Source organism: Convolutriloba macropyga, chromosome 5 (assembly GCF_964194025.1).
Source record: "Convolutriloba macropyga chromosome 5, txConMacr16.3, whole genome shotgun sequence".
Taxonomy (NCBI): Eukaryota; Metazoa; Xenacoelomorpha; order Acoela; family Convolutidae; genus Convolutriloba; species Convolutriloba macropyga.
The window spans coordinates 33,057,772-33,075,006 of NC_134472.1; the positions used below are offsets into that span (position 1 = coordinate 33,057,772).

At 35.4% G+C, this 17,235-nt stretch overlaps 1 protein-coding gene and 1 non-coding gene across 2 annotated transcripts in view; both read right to left on the minus strand.

The window, feature by feature from the left end:
* The window catches only part of LOC142339340 (F-box and leucine-rich repeat protein 13-like), an 82,818-nt gene that overhangs the window by 623 nt on the left and 64,960 nt on the right, over positions 1-17,235 (minus strand). Inside the window, exons 19-21 of the mRNA XM_075389321.1 lie at positions 14,068-14,194; positions 1,411-1,629; positions 276-439 (exon numbers count right to left, since the gene is read on the minus strand). Of these exons, the coding sequence (XP_075245436.1) occupies positions 276-439; positions 1,411-1,629; positions 14,068-14,194 (510 nt within the window). The remainder of the gene's footprint in view (positions 1-275; positions 440-1,410; positions 1,630-14,067; positions 14,195-17,235) is intronic.
* On the minus strand, positions 8,668-8,740 carry Trnam-cau (transfer RNA methionine (anticodon CAU)). The gene has a single exon. It is a non-coding gene; the product is annotated as a tRNA-Met (tRNA).

A 17,235-nucleotide genomic window follows, 5' to 3' on the forward strand; every position in this document is an offset into this window, starting at 1 on the left:
CCCTGTACGTTATGCACCCCACCAAATACGGAGCATGTGCAGCATCATTACATAGCAAATCATAATGTAAAAAATGGCACGCGCATCTGGGGGTTGCTTATAATATGCACCCACTAAACTGGAATGGGAGGGGGCACAAACGGAGAAGATCTATCATCACTTTAAAAATGTAGCCATATGGAATACCTGAGTGGTGCTAAAAATCGATAGGTTTCTTCGGCAACGCAGATCAAACAAAAATGTGATACGAGGAAAAAGTGAGGGAACTCTCTCACTTTGTCATGTTTCTGCAGTATAGCATGATGAGTACTCTGAGTTTGCGACATCCCTTCCGGACGAACTTGAGTGACTTGTCTGTCAGATCCCCACAGCCAGAAATGTCCAACTGGGTCAGGAAGGGACACGCCCCACTTATGTACTGGATTGTCATGTCACCAACCTATGCAAAAAGCATTACGAGCCAGCGCCACTACAAAATAAAGTGGACCATTTTACATATTTAATTCCACCAAACCCATCTTAATACATGAAAAAAAAACGGTCTTATAGTGAGGAATATGGCGACAAAGGAACAATTATACTAATTTGTAATTACAAAATGTCTTGGTCCATTGTCGCCAAATTCCACAAATTATTTTAAAAAAAACAACTCAATATTAACTAAAGGTAGGGGCGCAGGCTGGTTCTGAGTGAATTTACAACTCACGCGTTCAGAGCCAATGAAAGATGAGATGAAAACGAAAGATTTAGCTTTTGCAGTTAAATTCACATCGTTATGGCTTTTCAATCTTATATACTTGGTTTAAACGCTATTTTGGGCATTTGATTCATGCATTGGATAGGTAAATTAAAGGTCAGCAACATCAATGACAATAATACAACATTATTATTAGTCAGTAAAAAGTGCAAAGTTAATAATAAAAGTTGATCAAATTCTAACGGGGTCAAAGAAACAATTCCTACTATTTTATCAAAAAAATTTATTCCTAAGTGTTGGCGTGTAAATAAATAAATTAAAGTAGCTATGAAGGTGCGCTGTAATTACAATTGACAAAAATCTATTGCGGAAGAGGAAACAGTTCATGTATACACTTTCTACACAGCAGTTTATAATTCTACGTCTGTAGGATTAAAAATATTAGTAAAATTATGTCTGCTTTGACCGGCAAAATTTAACCCCAGGGTAAAGTATTTTTAGAAAGAACCAAATAAATAAAACATTAAGTTTCAATCACAATTAAATGTGCTTATCATTATCTGGCTCATTTTTAGCAATAAATCGCTGGCTAAGTGTCTTGATTGATATCAAAAGCAAAGAAATATAAATGATTTAAATTTTCTTGTTCAAAAAAGAAAAATCTCAATAGAAAGGGCCAAAATTTTAGGGTTGGAACAAAAATCTGAACTGACCAATGTGCATCCAGCCAATCCAAGAACAGTTAATTTCCTGCACGAGTAGGCTATGTTTTTAAATGCCCCATCAGAGAGTGAGACACAGAAGGAGACATTGATGGCCTCCACATCTGGCACTGAGCTGACATACTTCTGAATGCCCAGGTCTGTTATGAGGGTGTTGGCTACCAGGTTCAAGTGTTTCAGTCTTGTGTTGTTGGCTAGGTTGTGCATTCCCTACACAAAAGTAGTAGTACTGTATTTGAATACGACATCTTTTTAAATTCGTTTTCAACTTACAATGCAATCAAAGTATCATATTCTGTCACATTGATAATGGTAACTTTCAAGGAGAACTAGCGATGGGGGGATGTCGAATATCTGTAAACACATCGGAATTAATCTCGATGACAGAATTCAGTGACATGCCCGGATAATACGTTCCCAATAATCCTGATCCGCTTGTTTTACTATTATTAGAAGAGCCGAGATCATACTATTGTTTAAACAGCAGTGCAACAACATAACAACAGCTAAATTGTAATTGGGGGCATAGAAAACACGGAGAGGGTAAAACAGAATAGGTCCAAAAAGTGAACAGTAAAAGTAGCCGACCATGATGGGGCTAATTGTTCTCGAAGAACAGGTTCCGACTCGACTCTTTGTAGCCTGAATGGGATCGAAGGAGGGGGTATTAACGCCGGGGGCTCACATGATGTTATAAGAGAGGTGTCGTGTTCTTCGCCCCTATTCTTTTAACAGCCAATAATTTATCCCCGGATTTTCAACCCTATATTATTTAACAACACATTAATTCAACCTCTACTTTGTTTCAAACCCATTTTAAAATTCTACTGATTGAGGATAATTAAATCTAATCAAATTTTAATGAGTCCTATTATTAGAGATCAACATAGGTGCGGAACGCCTCAGGAGTGAATAAAACATTTTCACGCCTCAGTTAATTCACTCCGATTTTAATCTGTAAAATAAAAGCTCATAATTGTCAAGAAAATAACGCTATGGACTCTAAAGCCAAATTACAACAACTATCGAATTAGTCTTTTCATTTAGTCCCTAATCAGGCAATTAAAGTAGTTGAGAAGTTAATTGAACTCTAGAACAAAAAAGGAGGTCAAAGATTTCTTCAATCAAAATTCCAGCATGCGTTGCCGTCAATCCAAAGTGCATCACCATGTAGGCTAAATTTAAAACAAACACCTCAGCGTTTAAAAAAATATTTACCAAATATTTTCAGCGAATGAATACTTTCAAACAAAACAAAAAACGTACACACGACTGCTTGATGTCTTAGAAACTATTGTCCAGGATTGTAAGTCCGATAAAGTGCTGCTTCATTTGGATTGCCTCAACCAGACGATAAATCGTCAAAAAGAACAGGTGTGAAAGCTTGAAAGGAGGTGATCCGAAATTAACAGAAGTTTACAAGGACGAAACTGATACTCATTCCTAGGTCTAGTGCCAGTTTTTCATGATTGTACATTGGAAACATTTCGTGTTTATAATGGTCTTTTTATATCAATTTAAATTTGATTTTAATCTTTTTGAGGTGACACTCTCTTTGCTTCTTCACAGAGTTACAGTTACGTTGAGGCCTGTGTGGGCATTTGACCCCGGGCGTTGAACCTATGATGAGATCCTTAATTCTGAAAACAGTTATACTCCACATCTATATATTAATCGCGCGAACACATACGGCGGCATGTTTTAGAGGCATAACTGAGCGGCCTGTTTTAACAGTACTACCGAAAAACACGGTTAAGCGGTTGCTTAATTGGAGTTATTGACCGAAAAAGTGTGCTTTAAGGTCACTGACCGATTAATGTTTCCAAAAGGTCATTGACCGAAAAATATTACAAAAACGTCATTGACCGAAAAGTGTTGCCATAAGGTCATTGACCCAAAATGTTGCAAAGAGGTCGTGTCATCAACCGAGAAATGCTGAGCGAAAAAATTTGTTGCCGAAATTTTTTTGTAAAAGAAAATGACAATAATCAACAAAATGAAAATGACAAAAAAACAATAGTGTCGAAAAAATCATTGGCAGGTTAGTTGTTCAGAAACAGGTCGTGTGACTAAAAACTTCTTCAGAGAACGGTCTGTGACCGAAAAGATTCTGATAGTGAAAAGGTAAATGATCGAAATTGTGCCAAGACAAAGACAGTCTATGAACAAAAACTTTGTTTTTCGTAATTCATTGTCAAAAAATTGTTGATGAAAAAGGTTGTCCTGAAAGTCTGGGAAAGAAAAGTTACCGAAGACGTCAAGGATTAAAAGGTGTATGATGCATATTTGTTTTGACAAAGTTTCATTGTACGAAAGTTTTTTAATACAGAATTCAGCGAACAAAATCTGTGAAGTGTGAAAGACCCAAAAAGTGCCGATGCAAAAATTAAAGTTAGGTGCCAAAAAATTATATATGACAAAACTGAGGCCTTGAAAAAAATACAAAATTATGGAGCTCAGAAGAAGACTTTCATAAAAAGGGCTGTTACTACTAAATTACTGCCTACAGAACATGATAGGTATATAATTTTCCGTCTTTAATTTTTTCGAGGAAAATTTTGTTGGTGGCATTAGCCAGCCCTTTAACTCAGCTATGTAATTGTTGACTTCGTAAAAGCAATCGCAAAGGCTTGCCAATCCATCGTGTTCTCATTGGCACATTAATCTTTGTTATGAGAACCGGAAATACTCGTCTCACCCAGGATCTGTTTTCTCTTTTGAACTGTTGTATCTCACTCTCTCTCTCTCTCTCTCTCTCTCTCTCTTCAGTTTCTTTCTCTACCTTTCTTTTTTAGTTGTGCGATCTTCTGTTTCTGCTCTTCAAGTGTTTTCTTTAAATGTGATACTTTTTTCGCACTCTAATTTTTGCTTTTGCTTTTTGCGCTTGCTCAATATCTCGCTGTTCTTGTACTTTGTCTCTCATGATTTCAGCTTCTTTCTTTTTGCTGTCCCACTTTCCTTCATTCTATCGCTTTCGTTTTTTCTTGCTTTCTTTCTTTCGCTCACTTTCTTTGTTCCTCCTTTCTCTCTCTCCCTCTCTCTATTTCTTTTGTCGGTTGTTTACTAACTTCTTTTCTTTTTATTTGTCTGTTTTTGATTCCATTTTTTGTTTCCTATCGTTTTTCTTACGGTGGGTTCCTGATGTTCTATTGGTTTTTGTTGCATTGTATTCTTTCTATTTTTTCCTTTCTCTTTTTCTTTCAATTTCCTTCTCTTTTTCGCGTTAATTCCCTTTTATCGCTTTTCGCTTCCGTTGGCTTTCTCCCAGACTCATTTTTCTGTTTTCCTTCTCTGCTTTCAGCCTTCTTTTGCTCTGTCTTTTGGATTTTTTTCGTAATTGTAAATCTATTTGCTCTCCGACTCATTATATATTTCTGCTGCTATCGTTCTCTCTCTTTCCCTCCCTCTTTATACATCAATCTATCTGTTTGATTTTTTTTAATGTTCTGTGAGAACGTCTATTATTCCTAACTGGCATTAAACCTTTCTTTGACAAATTTGGCTATCTTCATTTTTCATTGGTGTGTCAATGCAGTTTTGCAAAAAAAATTCATTGAAACGATCCCATGTACACCAGTTATCACGAATAAGTTTTTAATGAGAATATCAATTGTTAAAGTTTCAAGATATGATGCCTTCAGATAGCCTTTACGGACCTATTAGTTTAAAATAAAAATAGTTAAACTATATCAATTCAATCATTAATGCTCGCTCTAAAATAAGCTGTTAAATTTGGCTGATACAACTAAGCACTGTCCGTAAAATTTATCAATTTACCCTACCCAACTTTTGGCCCGTCAGAAAATCGACAGCCAGGCTAAACTTAACCGACTGATGTCGAACGAATTGCACTCCAATGACTAATTGTGGCTCGTTTCTATTATAGCCGGCCTAAGCAGGTGGTGACAGTAGCAGGGCAATAGGTTTAGCAAGGGGCTCCAAATGATTTCATTAAATTTCCTTAAATAGGCCTCCACCACTAGTAAGATTTAAAATTTTAAAATGAAATCAATTTCGGCGAGCGTTTCACGTAGCCACTTCTATTAGTAAACTGCCACCACTTGAGATCTACTCCATGAAATTGTGAATGACAGAGCAATTAATATCACTCAAAAATCAAGAAGTTAAGCGTGATAAAATTCAGACAGAATAGCTCAAACAGATTAGCCAAAAATTAGCCATAAATTATTCAAATTTCCTTCGAGAGAACTTATAAGGACCAAAATAGCAGTTGCTATACTTTGTCTGAGATAACCTAACAATCTCCGGCAATAACAGCAAAATGTGGTTTTTAAATGACAAAACGTTCAAAAATTAGCATTACTTATTAGACATCAATTTTGTCCTAGCTAATAATCGCGTAGCAGTACATAAAGGAAACAAGAGGAAGAACCACAAAAACTAGCAGTTTCGAAAACTCACGAATTTCTTATGAAAACACATTTCTAAGCTCTAAATACGTCAGTCAAAACGTAACCAACAGCGCAACCAAGAAAAAGTTTGGACGAACAGAAAGTTGATGAGCCTAGTCAATAATGAGACTAAGGTACTTGTCGACGACAAAGAGAACAAAAATTGCAAATTAAAATACTTGGGAATTACACAAATACTTTCTCTCAAATGATAGTCGAAAGAGATTTAAACCGTTAGCTATAAAATGAAATCCGTTTCATTTGAACATTCATTGAAGCAATAAAGCCTTTTTTGCCGGGAATATGCCGTACGACAACAAAAAAGGACCACAATTAGAAGCAAATACAAAAAAAACAACAATATGCTCAGTGAGAGAACGGCTTCGTAGACAATAAAACTATAAGCTCTTACGGAAATCATTGAAAATGTACCTTTGCGTTTTCTTTCAATGCCAATTGGAGCTATCCTTAAAGTGATTATTTGAAAAGGGAACAAATAAGAACCTCAAAATACAGGAAATATGCAAAAAGAACAAAATTTAGGAAATTTTGTCTAAGAAATCCAAGAAGCCATTAGTTAAAAATAAAACCACTATAAGTTTTTGTTACATCATATGGAATAAATATAAATTTGAAACTGTATAAATTGATACTAAGCAAGATGTGGACAGAAAAGAATAAAATATTTGCAAACTTCCAAATTTCACTCAATTTTTCTAAATAGAAATATATTTAAAGTCATACGAGGCATTAGATAACTGAAAGCAATGTCTAGGTTCACTTATAATTCTTAGGGAACCCCTTGGATCAGTTATTAATAAGACAAAACCATTATGCTGCCAAAAAAATGACATGTCAAGTCAAAACAAAAGAAATCAATTAAAGCTTACGAAAAGACACAGTCAAAGCCATTAAAACTATTAGCTTTTCCCCAAAGACATTATATATCTTCATTTGGCCTCATTTTGCTGTTAAAAGGATCAATAATTTTTTGGGCCAGGATTTGAAATCATTCTTGTCGGTAATCAACATAAAAAAACATACCCGGCAGATTGCCGGAAAATAGCCGCCGTTGATTCCAATAAGCATGATTGGGATTGAAAGAATAGAAGATATTGAAAAAAAAGAGATTTTTGTACAAAAACATTTTTAGGTCCGATTTATTTTGATGGCATTTCTTAGTTGAACATAACGTACTTCTGTTTCTTAGAGAGAGGCTATAGGGGCTACAATCAATACCAATAAGTATTAGAGATGGTAATTAAGACTTATAGGAACGACGTTCAAATAGCGGGCATCTAAAATTGGGCTTTATAGGTTTATCCCGTCTTATCTCTGACTTCAATTTTTTATACTAACTCTGTTCATTTTGAATTGCTTTGCTGAGCAACTGATGTTCAAAATCACTTTTAGCAGAATGAGAGAAGAGAGAAACTAGCCTAGAGAAGTCAAAAAGATATCACGCAAAATGTTGAAAAAGCGGCAAAATGAGGTAAAGCGAAACATTTTTTTATTCGACGAAGTAAAAAAATAGGAGCGCTATAATAGCCCGCTGAGAAGATGAGGGCGGCTATTAATAACAAAATTGCAAAATAAGAAAAAGACCGCGCTCCAATATAATCCGAAAATTAATTGATTGTAACATTACAAGATGAGTCCACACCTAGCCCAGATTTTGCTGCGCGCCCAACAAAACAATTAATAATTCTATATGTTATTAAAATAGATCAATTAGCAAATGAATTATTTCAAGAAAACAAAAATGAGTGAGGCAATTTGTATAATTATTGAGTTAACATTTCGAAAAACCGGCAAACATTTATTTCCAGAAGACTCCTATAGAAAACGAAAGTACAACAAGAATTTTTTGAAGTTTGAAAAGATTGTGACAGCGAATGTTAGGTCTCTATTACAGGCACATTTAAACGAAGTGGGATAAAAAGCGTATTTGGAGCCATTTTTGATTTAAAATCCAAAATGTGATAGTAAAAAGTCTCCGATAAAACCTTCGACAAAGCTTCTCTATCCTTAAAAGTAAAACCAATAACATTGTTGTTAACAATTTTAACAAACTTAAGCAAAATTGGCAACAATTTGGCAAAAAAATAAGCAAAATGTGAATAAAAACGAAATTCCGTCTGCTATTCACAGAACTTGAAACCACGATAATCCCCTTAAAAAAAATCTTTTTAAATCCATAGTTTACGCTGCACGGGTTTTATAATGATACCAGTCTCAATTCTCTACGATGAATATATTGATCGCCCAAAATTGACTGATAAAAAACCCATTTGAGTATATAGTGCCTCCACTCACAAGTGGGTCGGAACAACAAACGCTTATAAACTTTGAATTTTGGCCAAATAGTAAGGAATGCACAACTATCTATTTTATTGAAGAAAAATCCAACCAAATTAAGATTTCTGAAGGAGTTATAATTGATAGAAAGCCAGCCAGGATCGCACTCAGCTCATACAATTATATTTCAAACAATGAAAGCGTTACTATCACTGCTTGGAATTTGATGGTTGGAATTGGAGGAATTTGACAGTTAACGCCAAAACCGATACAAAACTTCCGTTCCGTAGAAGAAGACACGGGTCTTTCCCATTATAGCCCCCCCCATGAAAATATAGCCCCCCATTATGGTATATTTACCATGATTCGGGGGGGGGGGCTATAGGTTATCTGACCACTAAGTTGGGGGGGGGGGGGGGGGCTATAATGGGAAAGACCCAGACACTATCTATGCTAAGGATATTGAAAGCGTTACCGCTGCTTGGATTTTGACATGAAAAATTCATTTAGCATTAAAAACAACGACTTTCAAAAACTTTGCGACCAGTGAGGCTCGAACTCACGACCTTAAGATTATGAGACTTACGCGCTGCCGACTGCGCCATGGTCGCCTGATTGCTTCAATCAGTTTGGCTCCAGTAAATTGCATATCAAATGTAATACCATTTTTTGTTCTTCCTTGAACTAAAAATTTCTTTAAACCAATTTGTAACACTTTTACATCTTTGATAAAATGGCAGGGGGTATATTTGTTGATAATACGATTGAATAATTTTCTGCAGTTACAAACAACTAATCCCATCTAAATTATTTAATGACTGGTTCAAATAACAAAGCATTAACACGTAACATCAAATCACTAATTATTTTTTTTCCAAACATGTAAATTAATAATATAACCGAAAGGTTAAAGTTTACATGCCTTCAGAACAATCACGAATATTTATTGAAATAATCAAAATTATACATCAAACTTCTGGTTATCAATTGATGTTACCCATTAAGCTGTTCGTTCTACTATATAAAAAAATAAGACACGAATGATCCTAACTGTCTCTCTATTGGAAAACTTTCATGCTGACGTTGCAAAGACTCTGTTAAATTTCTTTTGAAAAGAATTTTGTTCTCCGTCGCTCTTACGTTAGAGGGTAATTTATTCCATTTTTGTATGCTCTTCAAAATCAAAGATCTTTTATTCTGCTTAGTATACTTTTGTGGTTTTATTATCAGCTGTTTTGTCCATTTGTTCTGTTTTAACTGTAGGCGGTTTGCACATTTTTTAAATGTTGCTGATACTATCCTCTGATTCAAGTCTGTGTGGAGTTTCAATAAACTAAACTTTGAAATAATTAATTCAGCTGGTAGGACATGCGATTTGAGAAGGATATCACGACAGGTATCGAATTTACGACGCATGTAACACACTTTTATGCCCCAATTAATCTGTCGATTTATACGCTGTACATTTTTTGCTGACAATGTTCGTAAATAAACTCCACTGAACGACAAATGAGACAGGACTAAAGATTTGAAAACTTGCAACCTTACTTCCAAAGGTATATGGTTTCTTACTAGATACAGTGAGCGAATGTCGGCCACCATTTTCTTTAAAACTATATTTAGATGTGCTTCAAAAGTCAATTTTGAGTCAAGGTGTATTCCTAAATAACGGTAACTCTCAGCAGATTTTATTAAATTTATATCTTATTAAATTTAAATCTAAAGTAACTTTTGGTTCTCATTCCTCCCTGGTAGAAAAATAAAGTAGTTCTGTTTCATCAGCATTCAAAGTGAGTTGATTTTCCTTCAAGTAACTGTCTGTTTTCAGTAAAATTTCAATTTTTGTTGCAATTGTTTCTCCTGGTTCATATCGACAAAAAATACTAGTATCGTCTGCAAATTGAGCAAGCTCAAAGTCACCTTTGATTTTTTCTGAAAAATCGTTAACGTCTAAAAGAAAAATTAGGGGTCCTAATACTGTGCCTTGCGGTACTCCGTGATTAACGAAAATGTGTTCTGAGACCTCGGTGCCTATTTTGACGCATTGTGATCTTTCTTCGAGAAAAGATCTCAATAAATTAACTGCAGGCTCAGAGAAGTTGAAGCACTCTGCTTTTTTAAGAAATATTTTGTGCGAAACTGAATTGAATGTTTTTGCAAGATCTAAGAAAATTGCTGCAGTGTTTTGCCCATTTTCATGGTTTTGTACTACTGTCTCATTGAAAAACAATACTGCATCTGTTGAAGATTTTTTGTTTTGGAATCCAAATTGCTCTTTATTCAATAGATTGTTTTTATTAATGTGATCCATCATTTGCAAAAGGAGAAGCTTCTCAAAAAGCTTAGCAAAAGTTGGTGTGACCGAAATTGGTCGATAGTAGCACACTTGTGTTGTTGATCCTTTTTTGTGAATTGGTGTGACATATGCATGTTTTAGAACAGTTGGAAAGACACTGTTTTGAATACATTCATTAAAAATAAATTGCAGATGAGTACCAATTGCGTACTTCGCCACCTTTAAAGCCCATACATGGACAAATGTTGGACCCGGTGATTTACTGTTTTCTAAACTATCGATGGTTTTGTATATTTCTTTTAAAGTCAATACTCTAAAATTGAGTTTTTCAGAACAGTGGTCCAACCTAGGGATATTGAGAGGAACGAAATCACCAGAATATTTGCCCATTTCCGCAGAATATTTATTAAATGCATTGCAGATTGCTTTTTGTCAACGGTCTTGGCTCCGTCTATTTCAATTTCAGACACATTCATACCTTGTTTCTGGTTTCCTAATTTTTTATTGATGAAATTCCATTTCTGCTTCGATCTTTCATATTGCTTAAAAAAATAACAGAATATTTGTGATGTGCATCTCGTAATTTTCGGTTCACTAGGTTACGGCATTTTTTTGAACTCGTCAAAAACATCGTAGTTTTGAGAGAATTTGTATTGATTGTACAAATGATGTTTTTCTGCTATTAATTTTTTGAGTTCCTTGGATATCCATGGTTTATCACTTTTGTTTTGTTTTATTGAAGAATCACAGATCTGTATAGGTGCAGCTGATCAAGTATACTTTGAAAAACTTCATTTAATTTTGTAAACATTTCATCACAATTTTCCTCTCGATCCATAGGTCGCCAGTCCGCAAAAGCCAAGTCCCTGTTGAATTTCTCCCCCGAGAAAAATTTCATGTTCCTTCTAAAGAAATATGTATCTTCGTTCCTCCCTATCATTTCTAAATTACTCTGATAAAATATGATATTGTGGTCAACCTCAATGGGCGGCAAACAAACTTTCCATTCTACAATTTGGTTTTTTGTCATGAAGCAGTGATCGATAAGGGGCTGATTAGTTTTGCTGATGCGAGTGGGAGTGTCCACATTTGTTGGATTAAGTGCCCGAGCATATGTTAAGTCATCAAGTATTTCTTTCTCATTTTTATTGAATTGGTCAATGTTGTAGTCTCCAAATAGAAGATTGTCTGTTAAGGAATATGCATTAGATACTTCAGCACTCAACTCGTTCAGGAAAAAATCGGAAAGATTTTTACTCGGATTGTACGAAACATTCACCAAACATTTATCTTTCAGAGGTTCATAAATTTCGAGCCACATTGATTCAAAAAAATTTGCATTAGCTATCTCAAATTCATTCTTACGTTTAACATTGAAGTGTCTGGGGATCCAAACTCCAACACCCCCACCTCGCTGGACTCCCATTTGTTTTGATCGAGCTTTTTGTAAGAAAAGATGTTCATTACTAATATTGAAATTAGTGTCGTGTTGCTCGGAAATCCATGTTTCGGTTACTATAAGTATAGTTTGCGAAATTAGTTGTTCAAGCAAGTTCGAAAGGTCTTCATACTTATTTTGTATGCTACGCGCATTTATGAGAACAAATTTCAAACACTTTTGGGATGGATCTAGCACTTTATCAAAAGTCGGCAAGTTCGATGTATTAAAGGGTCCAGGATTTTTTTCAACATCTCCACAAAGGTGTAATGTTTTTCTCAAAACCAAATTGCAAAGAAAACGAACAGCTTTGAGGTGAAAAATTTTTTCGATCCAGCTGACCATCAATATGTACAATATTGTATAACGAATGTTTTGCTTGAAGTAAACTGCTCCTACTGACTATGAAGTAATTTTTGTGCAAATTTGTCAGAAAAAAAACTACTAATATTAAAAAACAAATTCTCATATCTTTCACATTATTCAACTCAAGCAATATTGCGATAATTTGGAATCTTTCGAGGTTGGATCACATTCTGTGCTGCAGGTAGATTGTTCAAGACATTATAGTGACGAATATTATTCACAAGGTTTTTGATTCCATTTATGTTTGGGTGAACCCCGTCATAAGAAATATCATTATCTGTCAGAGCATTGTCAAGACATTCAACTTTTGACCACGGATATAGACCATCCAGTTCCAGACATATCATTTCAAGTTGCTCATTAAACTTTGTAATTGCCTCATTATTACTATTTCGACCATAACAGACGTCCTTGACAGGTGAAAATTTGCAGACAGCTACACGGTGTGGTTTCAACTTTTTCATGCACTTATCAACTGTAACTTTCATTTGCATTGCAGCATCTTGCCCAGATAAACCTTTATCAATTGAATTATGTCCAGCGTGTAGTACTAAAGTTTCCGTCTTAGCCCCAGGAGAATATGTTTCAACAACATTTCCAATATCTTTAATTGTTGCTGAAGAATATGAATGTATTGCCGTTTGCTGCGAGATGTCTTGTTGATTGATTCTGCAGTATGTGCTATCTGATATTAAGAGCTGCCTTGCAAAGCGCGGTATCACTTTCGGATAATATTTTTTATCTGGCGTTTCAATATTTTTTTTTAGTAAACGCGAATTATCCTGCTTTTCTACCAAATTATCAATGACTTCGGATGTCTGTTCTTTGAAGTATTCAACATCTTTCTTCAGACGATTTATTGTCTCTTTCTGGAAAGTAACTGTCTGTTTCTGCAATTCGTACTGTGCTAAATTGTTTTCTAGAGATTTTATGATTCCATCCTTCTCATTTATTTTTTCACAGGTTTCTAGAAGTTTCGCAATTAGTTCCTCTTTGTTACATTTTTAAAGGACTTTTTTTGAAAACATGATGATCTTGTACTGCTTTTAGTTGAATAATAACAAAAATTACAGTATCATTTTTTTAAAAAGTGGGGGGAAAAATTGTACCTGAAATAGAATTAAAGATTATGTGATGTAAATGGTTTGGTTTCACCCGATGACGAGATGGAATACAGCCCAATTTATGTGTATACAATACCCAAATTCAGATAAATTGACGTTCAAAAAAATGGCGATTAAGTTATCAAAAAAACAAAACTGTCTCGGGGGATCGTAACGGTGACACCAGTAGTTGGATAGAGACAGCACCCATACACTGATAACTAGAATACCCAGTAGTAATATACCGTAGCTTGAAAAAAAACCGAAAAAAACAAGTTCTTCACTCCATATATTTATTGTTGAGTACCGCTTGTCGTTCAGTATTTTTTAGTGTTCAGAAGGGAGTAGACAAAATTTATCAATTCAGTATCAAAGTGTACAATTTGATAAGTTTACAAATTTAGAATTGATTTCTCCTTTAAAAATATCTGATTAAAAATTCTATTTGATACTTCGATTTTAATTGTAACGATTGAATTTTTTCTATTGTTTTGAAAGCTTGAATTGTGTTGCGTTGCTGTTTGAGGGGCACCACTCTTACTACTGCGGTAGTAGATTGTGCAAAACGAAAATGGGGTCCCCATCTATCATTTCACCCCAAAACCCTTTCCCCAAACCCTGCGACTCTCAAATCTCCGCGCTTATAACTTTATCCAAACTCTAAGTATCTCCTAAGTGGCACATACTTCTCCGCACACACAAAACATCCGCAAAATGAACACAATGAGCAGTTACCCCGTCTTGAACATTGCATCCAGTAAGATCCAGTGCGTAGAGGGATTTGACGGAGGCCACAAACTCCATGCCGGCTTCAGTGAGCAGCTCCAGGTGACATAGGGTCAAGTACCTCATCGAAGCACACCTTTGCACAGAGGATCAGATATCACATCACAGAAGCAGTGTTCGCAAAAATAGTTAAATAGGCCTGGCATTTAGGCTTAATTACGTTTACCTCTAGAGGCCCTACATGCAAAGTGTGCCTAGCGATAGATTTTAGAATAGCAAGATATAGACTTGAGTTCGTGAAGCCACGGGAGCTCCGATTGTTGAAGTAGTTGCAAATTACACTAATGTGCTGCAGAATATAGATAGCAGCAGATACAGAATTGAGTTGATGGAGTTGCTGATGCAACATACTTTTATCGAAACATTTCAAATAGCTTATTTGATTCAGATCACTATGCCTTATGATAAACATTCTGAGGTATACAGGAGCCCCTATTGACGTTGACCGGGTTTAATGTAACCTTCAGTGACTTTATTATTAAAAATAAAAGCCATCCAGCGAGAGACCCAAGTCATTTATTAAAAAAATATCAAGCAATTAAGCTTAAAACTCACTGCCCATTAGTTCAAGAAATGACTTCGCGCCATTGAAAGTGGAAAAAGAGCAACGAAATAACGGCATAGGAAGACCAACTAAATCATTCTTCGATGTCAAAAAAAACTTCAAACAAAAACAAAACAAAGGAACAGACAGAGTAGGTTCAAAAAATGTATAGAAAAATCAATTTAAAACTCACTTCCAACGAGCGCAACAGATGACTTTATAACGTAACTCCATAAAGTTTCCCCAGCTTTGCGAAGTCATTTTCCTATCATCATTTGTCCAATTTGTGAGCAAAAAATCTTGGCACGTCATCTGTATAATTGAACTGCGTAAAAGTCAGACTTCAGTGTCGAATTTAAATTTTTTTACTGATATGTTATTTTCCTAGTCTGCGCTTCTTTATGAAAATTTAATAAATATTGTCATTGCTGTAGATTTTTTTAAGTGAATTCCACCGAAGTTCTTCCGGCTATATCCTTTTTCGATGAAAATAATACTTTTTTAAAACTAAAACTGCTTTAATAATTTCAACCGAAAAATTCAACTGAAGGACAATAATACCTAAAAAAATTGCAAAAGGTGAAATTAGCTATCAGCGGTGGATATTTAGCCCATTACTCAGCCTGACACTTCTATAAATCCTTTAAAAAACAAATCCCTTCTATTAAAAACAAACCCGGCAGATTGCCAGAAAACAGCCACCCTTGATTCCCATAAATTCCTAGGAATTAGAAGAACTGAATAAAAATGATTGTGCAAAAACTTTTCAACAGTGCCAGCTATTTTGATTGGATTTTGTAGTCAGCCTATACTCCTGTTTCTTACTGAGAGGAAACAACATTTGATATTAACACCAATTAACATTAGACCTGGTAAGTACGACTAATGAGAACAAAGTTCATACACGGTGGTCTCTAAAGGTGGGCTTGATGGGTTTATCCCGTTAATATGTTTGATTTCGCTTTTCATTCATTTTAGATTGCTCTGCTGATCAACTGCTCTTTAAAATAACTTTCAGAAGAATGATAGAAGAATCAAACTAGACTAGAGAAGTCAAAAAGGTTTCACATAAAATGTGAAAAAAGCGGCACAAAGAGGTAAAGCGAATCAAATTTTGTCTAGCGAAGTGACAAAGACATAACAGGACAAGTCCTAAACTACCACTCAAATTGCCACACGTGAACAAAACACTACTTTAAAAATGAATTTAAATAATATCACGCTACAAAACCACTCGCTTTTTTGCTCAACATCCAGTTTTGGCGAGACCGAAATCACTAATTTGACTTCAGAACTCATAAAAATGTGAAGAAATCTTTTAAAAAAGAAACCTCCCCAATACTATTCAAATTGGAACTCCCCCCACTCATCATCATCATACCGTTGATTATACCTCTGAGATATTCTAAGAAGAGATGCGTCTGTGACTCTGATGCAGTTCGTCAGATTCAGCTCCCTAATGATTGGTCCACTGGGTCCTTCCACTATTGCACGAACTGCTGAGTCGTTTATTCTTAAATCACACGAGAATCTAGAATGACCTAGATACAAGGATCATATCTGATATAGGTGTGAACTGTTAACTTTTCCCTTCATGAACAAAATTTTTGTGCTCATTACAATATGTGAACAAACTGACGCTTGTTTTTGTGTAGCCTGATAAAACTAGAAATTTTCATTATTATTTACTCTTATAGGTGCAAAAATGCCAAATATGGAGGGTTACAATCAACCAGGGGATGAGGAAGAGGAAACTGTTCCAAAAGATTATAATCATCCCCCAAGCTACCTGAGACAGTCGGCTAAGTTAATAACTACGATTGACTTCAAGTGAGCCACAGATCGCATGGAGATCTCTGTGATTCTGGAGCAGTCACTGATGTAGAAGTGGCGAAGGGAGGAACACCTGTCACCGATGGCAGAGATTGTCTTGTCCGACACACGCGTACTAGCTGAAGCAATCGAACAACACATGTTCATAAACGTCAAAATATGTACTGAAACCGAAAAAAATGCATATAATTTGTGACTTAGGACTTGCTTTCCCGCAAAAACTTTAAATTCGCAGAAATTAGGCGAGGTCTTTGAGGGCTACCAGGACCGAAGGTCATGGGTAAATGTACTGAATCACAACATTACACTTCATCATTCTTATTATGGCCATATTTTGATCACGTCACTTGTCACTTTTTACCCAGACAAGACAAAAAATCAAGCAAAAAAAATGAAAGAATAATATAAATATGGGCAGTTTCAAGTCTGATTCTTGGTTTTCAGTGCGCAGTGAAAACACGAATCCTGGTAAAACTCTGAACGGCATAGTTTGAGGACTGTAGGGGATACATGAAACGTATATATTGTTTGGTTCCCTATTCTCTTCGAATCTCTTTCAGTGCTTGATACAGCATTATACGGTACTGTTTGATTCTGATAAATCATTTTTCTTTCTTCAACCGAAGCCGAGGGCAGAATGATGACAGTACCATTTTCAGTAGTTGGAACCAACAGCCACGTGAGTCTGTCTAATTCCAATTTAAGCCATGGCTCAAATTATTGCCACTTTTCAATTAGCG